Source organism: Plecotus auritus, assembly GCF_963455305.1.
Source record: "Plecotus auritus genome assembly, chromosome: 11".
Lineage (NCBI taxonomy): Eukaryota > Metazoa > Chordata > Mammalia > Chiroptera > Vespertilionidae > Plecotus > Plecotus auritus.
Window position 1 is genome coordinate 31,023,363 of NC_137777.1, and position 13,322 is coordinate 31,036,684.

The 13,322-nt window shown below is 43.1% G+C and overlaps 1 protein-coding gene across 2 annotated transcripts in view; it reads left to right on the forward strand.

The window, feature by feature from the left end:
* LYN (LYN proto-oncogene, Src family tyrosine kinase) overlaps positions 1 to 12,610 on the forward strand; it is a 102,587-nt gene extending 89,977 nt beyond the window's left edge. For both annotated transcript variants that reach the window (XM_080646242.1, XM_080646243.1), the window contains exons 11-13: positions 4,325 to 4,478; positions 7,278 to 7,409; positions 10,925 to 12,610. In XM_080646242.1, coding sequence (XP_080502368.1) covers positions 4,325 to 4,478; positions 7,278 to 7,409; positions 10,925 to 11,127 — 489 coding nt within the window. In that variant the 3' untranslated portion in view covers positions 11,128 to 12,610. The remainder of the gene's footprint in view (positions 1 to 4,324; positions 4,479 to 7,277; positions 7,410 to 10,924) is intronic.
* Positions 12,611 to 13,322: the final 712 nt, after the last annotated feature.

Genomic DNA, 13,322 nt, shown 5'->3' on the forward strand with positions numbered 1-13,322 from the left:
ATTTTTAAGTTGGTCAGTTTGTACTGCCCGCGAATGATGTTATAAATATCCAAAAGGTCCTTGGCAGGATAAAGATTCTCCACTCGTGGAGTGAGACCTGGGTAAAGGGATTGTTTAAATGCTCCTCTGGTACACAGACAACAGTATGGTGATCACCAGAGGGAAGGGGGGTGGGAGGAAGTAGAAGAAGGTAAAGGGGGGATAAATGGTGATGGAAGGAGACTTACTTGGGATGGTGAGCACACAATACAATATACAGGTGATGTATTACAGAATTTTACACCTGAAACGTATATAATTTTATTAACCAATGTCACCAATACATTCTATTTTTTTAAAAAAAAAAGTTCCCCAAATATACAGCCAGAGTTAAGAAATATTGGCATAAGGATTAAAACTTATTTTTACCACTAAATGCACAAAAGGGAAATCAAAATCACTTTCAAACTATTGAACTAACCTGTTATGTGATTCTGGGAAAGGAATTTCCTTTTAGCCCCATCAAAGTTCCAAAGGGAATGACAGTTATTGCTCTTTAACAACTTATAGAGCTACTTGGATGAAAGAATATCATCCTGCTTAATTTTAGCTTGTTTATTCTCATTCTGACAGTGTTAACCTTATCCAAGCCAAGCATATATCATCATCCATCTTATTTTCCTTTTTTTGAGGCAGAACTGGCCTTAAATCTTCTTCATTTGATTTAGCATCGTATAGACCAAGCATTCAAAATGGGGTAAGATTGTCCCCAAGAGAATGAAAATTGGTTCCTGGGGGATGAGGAAATCTTAGATAAGTACAACAGTTTGTGGCTCTCCAAAGCTCAAACCTACCTGATAAAATCTTATTTCTTTGTTTTTAATCCTCCTATTAAGAATAAATTAAATTTAATTAAAATTTAAACTTTTCTCCTTAGGGATTGATTTTTTAAAAAGGTTGAAAAACACTGTTCTAGAGAAACAACCTAAACTACACTTGCATGTACTTCTTGAGATGGATATCTGGCATCTACCTGGGGAAAGTTTGTGATTCCTTTTCTGAGGGATGAAATTTTGGGCTTAACAACAATGAATTCTGGGAGAAAATTCCAAAAGGATTTTGCTCTCTTCTCAGTAAAAAGGTATTCTCTTGATTAAAAAATGAGAGTTCCTGCCCAGCCGGCGTGGCTCAGTGGTTGAGCATCGACCTATGAGGAGGTCACGGTTCTATTCCTATTCAGGGCACGTGCCAGGATTGCGGGCTCGATCCCCAGTGTGGGGCGTGTAGGAGGCAGCTGATCGATGTTTCTCTTTCATCATTGATGTTTCTATCTCTCTCCCTCTCCCTTCCTCTCTGAAATCAATAAAAATCTAAGAGAGAGAGAGAGAGAGAGAGAGAGAGAGAGAGAGAGAGAGAGAAAGAGAGGGAGAGAGAGTTAGTTAGTTAGTTCCCGGAGCATCTAGTTATCTAGCCAATAATGAGCTCCTTGCTGATGTGACATTCTGGAACGTGGTGGTGAGAGTGTGGATATTGAGGTCAGACACACCTGCTATTACTCTGGCTCTCTCCCTCACTCTGTGGCTTTCAGCAGGTTCTTGTATCTTAGCCTCGTTTGCATCTATACAATGGAAATAAAACTTAACCTAGTAAATTTGTTATCCAGATAAAACATGAATGGGGTGTAAAGGATTTAATACAGTGGCTGGTGCATAGTAAGTGCTCAGTTAGTAGTGGAGACATAGTGGTTATTAATGCCTGTCTATCTGTCTCCCTACCTATTATCATCTGCCTACCTGTCGTCGTCGTCGTCATCATCATCATCATCATCATTATCATGTAAATTATCTGTGGGCACAAAACAATATCCCGAATCTCAGATCCTTTCCTCTCCAGACGGGAGGGACTCCATATAACTACTTCATGACTCAGCCTTTCTGAGATATGGAACAGTAGGAAGTGGGAAGCAAGCCTTAGAGACAGCTGAGTCTTGGTGCGATACCTTTCTGGGACAGCTCTATCTGCAGTGCTGACAATTATTAGATGAAGTGGCTTGGGGGAGGAAGAAGGTATTCCATGAAAGAAAAGTTGGTCTTGGATTTCATTGGAAATGAAAATGAAATCAGACCACTCTTGGAAATCAGAGTGGTCTCTGATTTCTTCCTGCTCTTACAATGTAGAACTAGATATACTTTAGCCAAAGTAAATACAACCAAAGAAAAGAAAGAAAGAAAAAGATTAAGATTAAAAAAATTAATAAACTGAGAAAGAACAATACCTACATATCAGGGAAAGAGTAATCCTATATAATAAAAGCCTAATATGCCAAGTGTCTGGTTGTCCATTAAACCAATCAAAGCCTAATATGCTAATGATATGCTAAGGCTGCTCAACCACTCGCTATGACGTGCACTGACCACCAGTGGGAGATGCTCCAACCAGTAGGTTAGCTTGCTGCTGGGGTCCTGATGTTCGGGACTGAGTGAGACAGGCCAGACACACCCTGGAGCCCTCCCACGGTTTCTCCCCGGCTGGCCAACCTCCCATGTCCCTCCCCAGCCCTGATCGTGCACCGGTGGGGTCCCTCAGCCTGGCCTGCGCCCTCTTGCAATCTGGGACACCTCAGGGGATGTCAGAGAGCCAGTTTCAGCCTGATCCCGCAGGCCAGGCCGAGGAACCCCACTGGTGCACAAATTCATGCACCAGGCCTCTAGTTTTTATATAAGAAGAGAACTGTAGTCTTTTATGGCCTCACTTTAAAAGTAAGTCATATCTGAAAGCTGTAATTTTGTTCCCATGTCTGTTATTTATTCAATTGGTGAATGCTAGTGTTTTGAATCCTGGTCTTGGTGAATACTGCTATTATTGTTTGGAATATGAGCTCCTTAAAGGACTCTGATGTGGAAAAGAAAGCCAGAATAAACTGGGCCTGTTGCAAGTCTGCTGTTGTTTCAGAGAATCATTTTTATAAACGCATTCAGGTTTGTGTAAATGCAGAACTGGGGTAGGTGTAATTAAAACCTTACTCGCAAGTTCCCAAAACAAGTTTTCTTTTTTCATCTTCACTCGAGGATATATTTTTATTGATTTTAGAGAGAGAGAGAGAGAGGAACATTGATCGCTTGCCTCCCATATGCGTCCTGACAGGATGTTCTAACCAACCGAGCCACCCAGCCAGGGCCAGAACACTTTTCTTAACAAGCTGATAGTTCAAATCCATCGCCAAGAACAAGCGAGATGTGGGTCCTTGGTACCATGTCTTAGGGGCTCTTTCGGGGCCACTAGCACATATCTGTGTGCGTCAGTCAGCATCCTTAGAGGAGTGTCCAGCACAGGTTCCTGATTGCTACCGTCAACTGCAATTTCAGGCCCCAATTGGGATTGTAGCCAACTTTGGCTCATTTGGGTTCCTGGCCCAGCTTGTATACAATATTGGAATGTTACATAAGTGTCCAAGGACAGGAATGTGGGTTCCCTACACCTGTGCTAAGGGGTTTACATTACTGCCATGATCATAGGTGAGGATCAGGGAGCACTGGGACCACATCTATGGAATGAGAAGGAGTTGTGCCAAGCTTCTTAAAGGAGGTGACCTCTCAGCTGAGCCCTGCAGAGTGAATTGGCCAGGTGAAAGGGCAGGTGGGAATGCGCCAACAGAGGACCTCTCAGTGAATGGGATGATGCTCAACCAACTGAGCCACACCCGCCAGGGCCATCCTGTTCTTGATACCCCAATAACTTATTTGCGTTAGCATGTCACTTTCTCCAGCTCTGTTTTCTCATTTGAAAAACTGAGATAATGACATCTATCTACCTGCAAGAATTTAGTAGGGTATTAAAAAGATTCTTCACACATTAGAAAACATTAAGACATTGTAGCTATTATTTTTTTTAAATATATTTTATTGATATTTTTACAGAGAGGAAGGGATAGGGATAGAGAGCTAGAAACATCGATGAGACAGAAACATCGATCAGCTGCCTCCTGCACACTCCCCACTGGGGATGTGCCCGCAATCAAGGTACATGCCCTTGACCGGAATCGAACCCGGGACCCTTCAGTCCGCAGGCCGACGCTCTATCCACTGAGCCAAACCGGTTTCGGCCATTGTAGCTATTATTTAAAGGATCATGTTGAGAACTAATTACCATCACTGGAGATTTGGGGGCAGTTATTTTAGAAAGGACTCAAAATGGTGATTGTAATTTATCCACTGGTTTTAAAACTTCAATGATCAGAATAATGTATAAGAAAGGATTTCAGGAACTCATCCATTTTTTGGTTTTCCTTGATGGCCTTCTACAAAAGTCTATCCTACATTGAAAGTGAATGTCTTCTTGTGTTCAGATTGCAGAGGGAATGGCATACATCGAGAGGAAGAACTACATTCACCGAGACCTGCGAGCAGCTAACGTCCTGGTCTCTGAGTCACTCATGTGCAAAATTGCCGACTTTGGCCTTGCTCGAATAATTGAAGATAACGAGTACACAGCAAGGGAAGGTATGCTAATGATCTCTGAGTGTACTGTTATTATTTAGTTTTATTTTTCTCTGTTTTTAACAAAGCAGTTACAATAGTCACCACTAATAAAACGAACTCATTTGATAGAATATTCTAAATTTATATATATAAAAGCCAAGAGACCAGAATGCCAGAACCACCGGTTGCTTTGATGTGCACTGTGGCCCCCCACCCCCAACCCCGATGGGGGCAGGGCCGGCCAGCCAACCTCCCATGGCCCCTCCCCACCCCCGGCCAGCCCCACCCTCGATTGTCCCCAATCGGGATGGCTGGCTGGACCCCACCTGTGCACAAATTTGTGCACCGGGCCTCTAATGTATCATAATTGCTGTTTGTGATTCTAATACTTGTTTTAAAAAATTACTCTCTTTATTAACTCCACATTATACTTTTATAACATTTACAAATGCTAGCTATCCTTTGTATTTCAAGTAAGGAAAGCAAAACTAAAAGAGATTTGGTCAGGTCAAGATTCTTTCTTTATGGTCTATGTTAAAGCTTTTCACCCATATAATGAAGTACACGTTCTTCACTGTATAGAGAAAATGTTTACAACAGTAATTTTATATTCTATGTTCTGGCCTCTTAATTGCAAATTAAAATATGGAAATTATTACACACATAGAAGTAAATATAATGCTACAAAAATACACTCCCTTACTTTCCCACATTTCATACTATAAACATGATTCAAAAATGCACAGAAAGGCGTACATCTCCCACTTCCTGGCACATCACTCTATGGAGGGCCACGTCTGGAGTCTCACTGGCTTTTCCTGTTCAAGACTTGTCCATGTCGCTGATGATCTGAGGATTCGGAAGGTCTCTCTCACGAACACTGAGTGAATATATTTGCAGTGCTTTCTCTCGTCCGAAAAAGCCAAGCACTTTCTTGACATTCCTAAGAGTTATTAAACAATGATTATTTTCCTTTTAGCTACATGTGTGTTATTTCTGGAAAGCATCCGCAGGACTTACAGAGTTGACAGACAGATGGAAAACATCGCTTTGATTTGTGTGGCATCTCTTGCCTCCGTCATGTTTAAGATGGTTTTCCTCCTGCCTCAATCCTCTTTTCTCTCAGGTGGTTTATTACTCACCTGGACCTTAATTATCCTCAACGAAAAGGCGGGTGAAGGAGAACAGTTTGAGGAAACGCAGTTTAAAAAGTAGTAGCGAAAATGTAGTGAGTATTTGCAGCCGTGGCAGGCACTATTCTAAGTACTTTTCGTACATTATCTCATTGATCTTTACAATAATCCTATGTGATGATGATGATGATGAGATCATGGCGATGGTGATTTCCGCCTTATAGATAAGGAAACCGAGAGGTCCAGCAGCTTCTGAGGTCCCACAGTAAGTGGTAGAGCCAGGTTTCAAACCCAGGAGATCTAGCTTCAAAATACATGAGCTAGAATTTACTCCACTGGTTTTGTTGAATTTCACAGGCCTAGACTCTCACAAAAATAACTGTTCTCATGAGTGAGACAGGTGACTTGGCGCGGAGAGCTCGGGTTCTAGAATCAAACAGTAACACAGTTTACCTTCCATTGGTATTCACCTGTGCCAAGCACACAGATCAACTGCGGGGGTTCAGCTGTTTCCTCATTTTACAGATGGAGGTGCCAGGACGGCACAAAGGCAGTAGTGATTTGCAGGGGTCACAGCACACTGGGATCAGCAGAATCTGATTCAAATCCCAGCCACGGCCACCCCACCCCACGCCCCACACCTGGACTGCTGCCCCAAGGGTGGGGGGCGGGGGTGGGGTTTAAGGCTGGAATGTGCTACAGTGAGTGCACCACACACAGGAGCTGCTCTGTGAGGCTTTCTTCTGTCCTTTTTATCCTTATTCTGATTTCCAATTTTGGGCTGACACCACAAAAAAATGATAAAGCAAAGACATCGGAAGGCAAACATGCTTTAAATTTTTAAGTTGTTGGTGGAAACCCCTAGCCTGAGCTCCTACCTTCCTCAAGGTGACCTGGAGGCCCTCGGGCCAGGATTGCCTCTCAGGTGACCTGGTGGCTAGGTGTCCCTTAGCCTCACCAGCCTCTGATGAGAAGCCTAGCATCACCACTGTCTCATTCTAATTCCACTATTATCATCCTACCCGATTTCTAAAAGCCTAATAATGTTTGGTTCCATCAAAGGAAAACATGAGACATTAAAGACTGGAGTAGCATCTGAAGTTCCTTTGGGTACAGGCTTAAGAGCTTTATCCACAGGAACATGTACATCAAGATGTATTTACATTCCATATGAACATAGTTTGGGTTAATTATTAGAGTAAATGTAAACGCTAAAGATATATTCAGTGTGGGGCAAAAGTAGGTTTACAGTACAATAACTAATAAATAATAGTGCAAGAATAAAGTCTGTGTTTCACATACTCACAACTGTAAACCTACTTTTGCCCCACCTTGTATATACTTTAGAGGCTGGCGTTGAGGGGCAAACGGACAAGCTAAGAAGACATGCCTTTACCTTCTGTGTCGCATGCGTGTATGGTTAAGGTGGGCTGGTTAGGATATCTCTGGGAGGAGACACAAGAAACTCTGCTTCTTCACAGGGAAATGCCCAAATGGGAAACGGAAGAGGGAGACCGACATTTTAAGTAGAACATTTTGTATCATCTGTATTTTGTACTGTGTGTTACCTATTCAAAAAAAAAAAATGTAATTTTCTCAAAAGTAGGAAATTATGAGGGTCACATGGCCGTGACCTTTTTGTGTCAGCTCAGAGGCCCAAGTAAGACACCTGTGTCTTCTCTCTTAGGTGCTAAATTCCCCATCAAGTGGACCGCTCCAGAAGCAATCAACTTTGGATGTTTCACTATCAAGTCTGATGTGTGGTCCTTTGGAATTCTCCTGTATGAAATCGTCACCTATGGGAAAATTCCTTATCCAGGTATCCTTCATTTACCTTTTTCCATTCAAGTGGTGCATATGACAAAAAGGCCTAAGGCAGACCTGGCCAGTGTGGCTCGGTTGAACGTCAACCTATGAACCAGGGGGTCACAGAGCACCTGCCAGGCGGTCTCTAGGTATAGTCCTGTCTGCGGCCACCCCCCTCACCTTGCATGTGTGATAACTATGTGGAGCCTCCTGGGTGCAATTGATGGGATGACACGTCTTGCTGTCCCTTTCTGGTAGGCACTGTAGTTTCACGTTCCTCCTCTTGGCTCAGACCACTTCTGCCTCTGGCTGGCAGGTGTCTCCTGGTTCATCAAAGATAGACTTTAAGTTTCTGTTTCTTGTTCTTTTGAGGGGGGATAAATTAGAGAGGAGAAAAGGAGATGAGGCCAATGGTACCTACTTCACTATCTTAAAAACAAAACTGTAATAATATTTATATGTGAATTTCCAAAGAAACTAGAGGGGATTTTGTGGTTGGGGTTTTGTTTTGCTTTGCTCTTATTAAGAGAAAGGAGGTTCGAAAAATGACAAAGTTTTCTGAAGCATCTTGTCTTTTCTGGCTGTTTCTTACCAGATATATGCAGCATCTCGGTGCCCTATGTGAATCAGAGCCAGGAAACACATCCTGTGCAAATAGTGCTCACCCGGGTCGCAGCCGTGCTCAGGAAAAACTCATTTGCCCTTTGGAAGCATTATTGGGTGGGAGACTGTGGTCCCGTGGTAGCTGGTACTTCTTCCCTCTCGCACACAGAGAGGGCCCCTTAGTCTTTAAAGATGTCAGGGTTGCTGGAGCTGCTGGGCTCCCATCTCCTGTCGCTAACCCCCTATTCCTTTCTAATCTCTGCTCTGCTGCATTTTTCTCCTTCCTGTGCTTCTTCATCAACCTTTAGTCTTTCTAATTCCGACCTACTCCAGATGTCCCTTCCTGCTCCCACCCACTTCCCTACCCTGGGGTTATCTTCCCCACTGGGCTGTGTGCCATTTGAGGACAAATCTCTGTCATCATCTTCTTTTTATGTCTCAGAGCTTAGTGCTAGCTCATGACCCATAGTAAGTACTCAGTAAATGCTTGTTTGGAGAATGAAAGATGGAATATGAAAGTGCTTGCCTTTTAAGATCACCAGCCAACGGGTGTTTGCTGTCTTTGACCCAAGAACAGGCTAGTTACCAAGTATCAGCTTGACTCTTAGGGTCTGGTTGAGGTCTCCTTCCCACTCTTTTTTTCTTCCATAAGACTCGTCATTCAATTACTTTAGTTTGTTTATTGGTTTACTTGTACATAAAAAGATAGACTCCAGATTTTCTTCTTTCTATTTCTCTTATCAAGTCAAATCACCAAGCAGGATGGAGCATGCCTGGCTTTTTTCTGCATCATTGAGAGAGTTCTTCAGCATTAGGAGAACACATGAGAACAAGGAAGAACAGTCTGCCGTGGGGTTAGGGGGCCCCACTTCTGTGAACACATTCTGACCTTTTATGCCATTGGGGGTTCTCCGGGAAGGAAGTGAAAGATATTCCTAACCAAGTTTACAGGTCCAGCTGCTGTCTCTGTCATCCTGCATATTAGTCCTCCCACCAGGATCCCTGACTGACACCCAATCACGTAGAAGTAAACATGGAGATTCCCCTGAAAGTTATTCAAGTGAGCTTGGCTAGTTTCAAGAGCCAACACAATGCCAAAGCCACAACGTTTATGGAGACAAGAACCCCAAGTAAAGACAGTGAGGCAGGTTGGCCCCTTGGCTTCAAACAATGAGAATGTTCCGGTTAGAACATTCCAGTTACACAAATATTTGAAGATGGCATTTCAGAAATTGACATGAGAAAAAATAATTCACCATCTAAACAACCAAATGGGTGGTGACCCATAATTTGGAAAACACTGCTTAGAGACTAAATTCAAAAGAAGGTTGTGTTCCACATCTAATAAAAGACATTTCTCCTAATTTTCTAGCTGTCTTTTAGAGTCTTTCCAGTGACCATAGTGGTAGAAGCTATGGCTGTGGGAAGGAGATAGCTGTGGAAGGGAAATTGGTTGTGATGAATGGAGTTCCGCATATACCAGGCAGTGTGCATATTCTGCATGAAAATATTCTGCATGGATACGGCTCCTCTCTAGAGGAGTTCAGAGCTCTGCAGAATAAGGTACATATAAAGTAAGCAAAACATACAGAAGTGGGTACATGATGTAGCTAAACCACTCCATGAGCTCGGTCCTCTGTCCCAATTTTAATAATGGAAGAAAATGTTATAAAAATGATTTTTTTTTCTTAAAACTATTTTCAGTAACAAAGATCACAAGTTCAGCTTCTGAATTGTCGTGAGACATTTAACCATATTAAAAGCCATCCTCCAGCCCTAACTGGTTTGGCTCAGTGGATAGAGCGTTGGCCTGCGGACTGAAAGGTCCCAGGTTCTATTCCAGTCAAGGGCATGTACCTTGGTTGCAGACACATCCCCAGTAGGAGGTGTGCAGGAGGCAGCTGATCCATGTTTCTCTCTCATCGTTATTTCTAAGTCTCTATCCCTCTCCCTTCCTCTCTGTAAAAAACCAATAAAATATATATTTTTTTTAAAAAGATGAGGATTCTTAAAAAAAACACAAAAAACCATCCTCCATTCTCAATCCTCTCAGAGCTCAGTAAATTAACACCTAGTTTACTTATGGGGTGTGAGAATACACACATTCCAGATAATTTGGACATAATCGGTTGGCTTAGCTGACTTAAGGATCCTGACTTTTTTAAGTAAACTTACAATGCAAAGCTGATTTTTAGAAATATTGGTATGAGGTAATGTATGTGCAAATGATTTTTATGATGTATTACAAATAGAATCTGAAAAAATACAAAAAGAAATTAAGATTGAGGAATAGGGCATGAGTAGTTCATTTCAAAAGGTCAGGCAAGTCCAATATCCTTTGGTCGTGAAAGAGAACTTGCTTGTCTTCTACTTACCACATTTGCCTGCTTTTCCCTTTGGCAAAATTAAAGCTGCCTGGATCGTCTTTGTACTAAAATTGATATTCTTTAGATGCTGACGGAAATTTTCTCAACCTTCATTTCAGTTTCTTAGGGCATCCACACCAATGCCACAGTCTGAGACCAAGGTGTGGGCAGGTTTGGTTTCTCCTGCAGCTTCTCCTTGGTCAGAGATGGCCACCTTCACACTGGCCTCACACGGCCTCTCCTCTGTGCACACGCATCCCCAGCATCTCTCTGTGCCCTGCTCTCTACTTGTAAGGACACCAGTTACCATTGGGTTGGGCCCACTCTAAAGGCCTCGTTTGCATTTGGTGACCTCTTTAAAGGCCTTATTTCTAAATACAGTCACCTTCCAAAGTATTATGGGCTAGGATCTCAACATACACATTTGCGGGATCATGATTCGTCCCCTAACAGCCTCTAGAGGTAGCTTCAGTAATGGATGTGGGATGTTGGTAGCAAGACCACTGCAGTGCTTACTCCTCAGTCAGGTTTCTAAATGGTCTGGCATTTGTTTGTTTAGGGAGAACGAATGCGGACGTGATGACCGCGCTGTCACAGGGCTACAGGATGCCCCGCATGGAGAACTGCCCAGACGAGCTCTATGAGATCATGAAAATGTGCTGGAAAGAAAAGGCAGAAGAGAGGCCCACGTTTGATTACTTGCAGAGCGTCCTGGATGACTTCTACACTGCCACGGAAGGCCAGTATCAGCAGCAGCCTTAGAACACAGGAAGCCCTGGAGCCCCTGGCTGGCAGCTGCCTGGGCACGCTGGTTTTCATGTGCTGAGGTCACCAGCCATCCCTGCTTCCTGGAGTGAGGCTACATGACTCAGGAAGACACATTCGCTACATGGAAAAGTATCCTCTTCTCACAAGCTGATGCCCACGGCTCTGCCCCTTGGCCTGCTCCCAGAGGCCATCCTGCTTTGCTGGACCAACGTCTGAATACAGCCCTCTGAGAAGAAAACACCGGCTCTACCCCAGAGGCACCCACTTTGGCCTCTTGTTTACAATTGGATGTGTGACTCAAAGGTTCAGAGGCCATTTCAATCAATCCCACCCAGCAGCAGAACTAAACTCACCTATCAAAGTAAAATAACCCGATGCCTATCATGGCATGTGTTTGTATGTTCTCTATGCTTCGGCTTCTGTGTTTAAACATTACTAATCCAACCTGTTAGATTTTCCCGTGAAGCCTTTCCTAGATTTCAGTGATCATCCCTCCCCCTAAATCTGAGACTGTTCAACATTTCCGTCTGGGGAGACTGCCCAGATTCCCAGATAGGAAGCAGCCACGCTTTTCTGGTCTCTTTCCTGTAGAAGTGTCATTTGTGAGTCACGCAAAGCTGCTGAGTTAAGGGACGTGGGCCTCACCGACTGCCGGGCCTTGCCCAGACCTACCAGGACTACCTTAACAAGGACTATTTTTAAATGGTCCAGCTTTTCAATTCCACAACTTCCTATATACAGACTTTCATTGACAATGTAGTTTGGAAGAACAATGCAATTCTAATCTCTGCAGAACTGTATAGGGCCTTATAAAACATAAGAATTTCCTTTATCGCTTCAAATGATTTGAACATTATTTTAATGATCAAATATTAATGTTAGTCATACTCAAAGTAAAAACTCCATGTTTGGGGGCTATGTTATAATTCAGCAATTTTCTAAATGGTGTAAGATGTGTGTGAGTCTATTTATACAGAATATGAAGGAGATGAACGACTGAGGAGGCGCTGATGAGTCACTGTAGCAAGGGATACAGGAGGTTTTGTTTACTAAATTTTTCTTACTACTGTAAGCTTTGAATGGAAAATGCTGTGTCACATGTTTCACTTATGCTGTCCTGTATATATCTAATATTTCTATTTTTGATTTTATTTTAATACACCTGGTCCAATAACATCTCAAGCTTTTTACTTGTGTCTAAGATCTTCAACTATTGTCCATGTAAAAATGAGTACCAGCTGGGAGGAAAATGAGAGGTGATTCCATATGGTTACATGGTTTAAAAGACTTGTGCAAGTTCTGCCTCCATCCCTGGAGCAGTTTCAGAACGGAGAACTGGAATGGATGCCTGAACATCCCGTAATGGGGCCAAATAGGGTTTGTTTTCAACTAGGCTTAGCAGTCACCATGAAAATCTCACCTTGCATGTGTTGGCTAGACCTTGGGTACCTAGGGGAAGGGATACAATATTCTGCTTTACCCTAACTTTTATCTTCTTTTCCTGTCTGATTTTTTTAAAATGTCCTTTCTAAAATATTCTTCAAGTCTTGATTCACAAGTGCCACATTCACAAAGATAGATTATCATCATGGAATCTCTGCACAGCTAATCACTTGATTGACAGTGGTGCACCCATCTGTTCCCATTTTCTTTCACAGTCACACGTATGACCCAACATATTATGTGGAGAGAAGGTGTAAAGAATTCCTAAAACAAAAAGAAGTCTCTAGAATGACTAAATGTATCTTCACCTGGTTTTCCGTCTCTCAATTCTGCTTCCTTTGGACATTTTTACATTCAGCTTTTCCTCTCAGTCAAGTGAGTGGTCCCTTCCTCATGTGTCTGCAGCAGTTCGGGCCACATCACTGACTTCCATCGCGTGCTCCAGCCACACAGTGCTCAGCGGTCAGCACGCACAGCCTCCTCCGTTGGCAGTGGGATTCCACCCTCCCCGTGGCTGACAGGCAACACAAGGGGCTGCTCAGGTTTTTGTAGAATCTTAGGGTACCCGGTGGTGTGCAGCATGGTTTTCATCATCACATCTCAGGCCACGAAGCGCCTGAAAGATAGAATCCCGCTCCCCAAGATCCTGACTCCGCTCGCACAGGAGGGCTGCCTGGCACAACACTAGAAAAGTGTCCCCAGTGAATGTGATGTTTTCTCAGGCTTGAGAGCCACTCCTCTAAGCT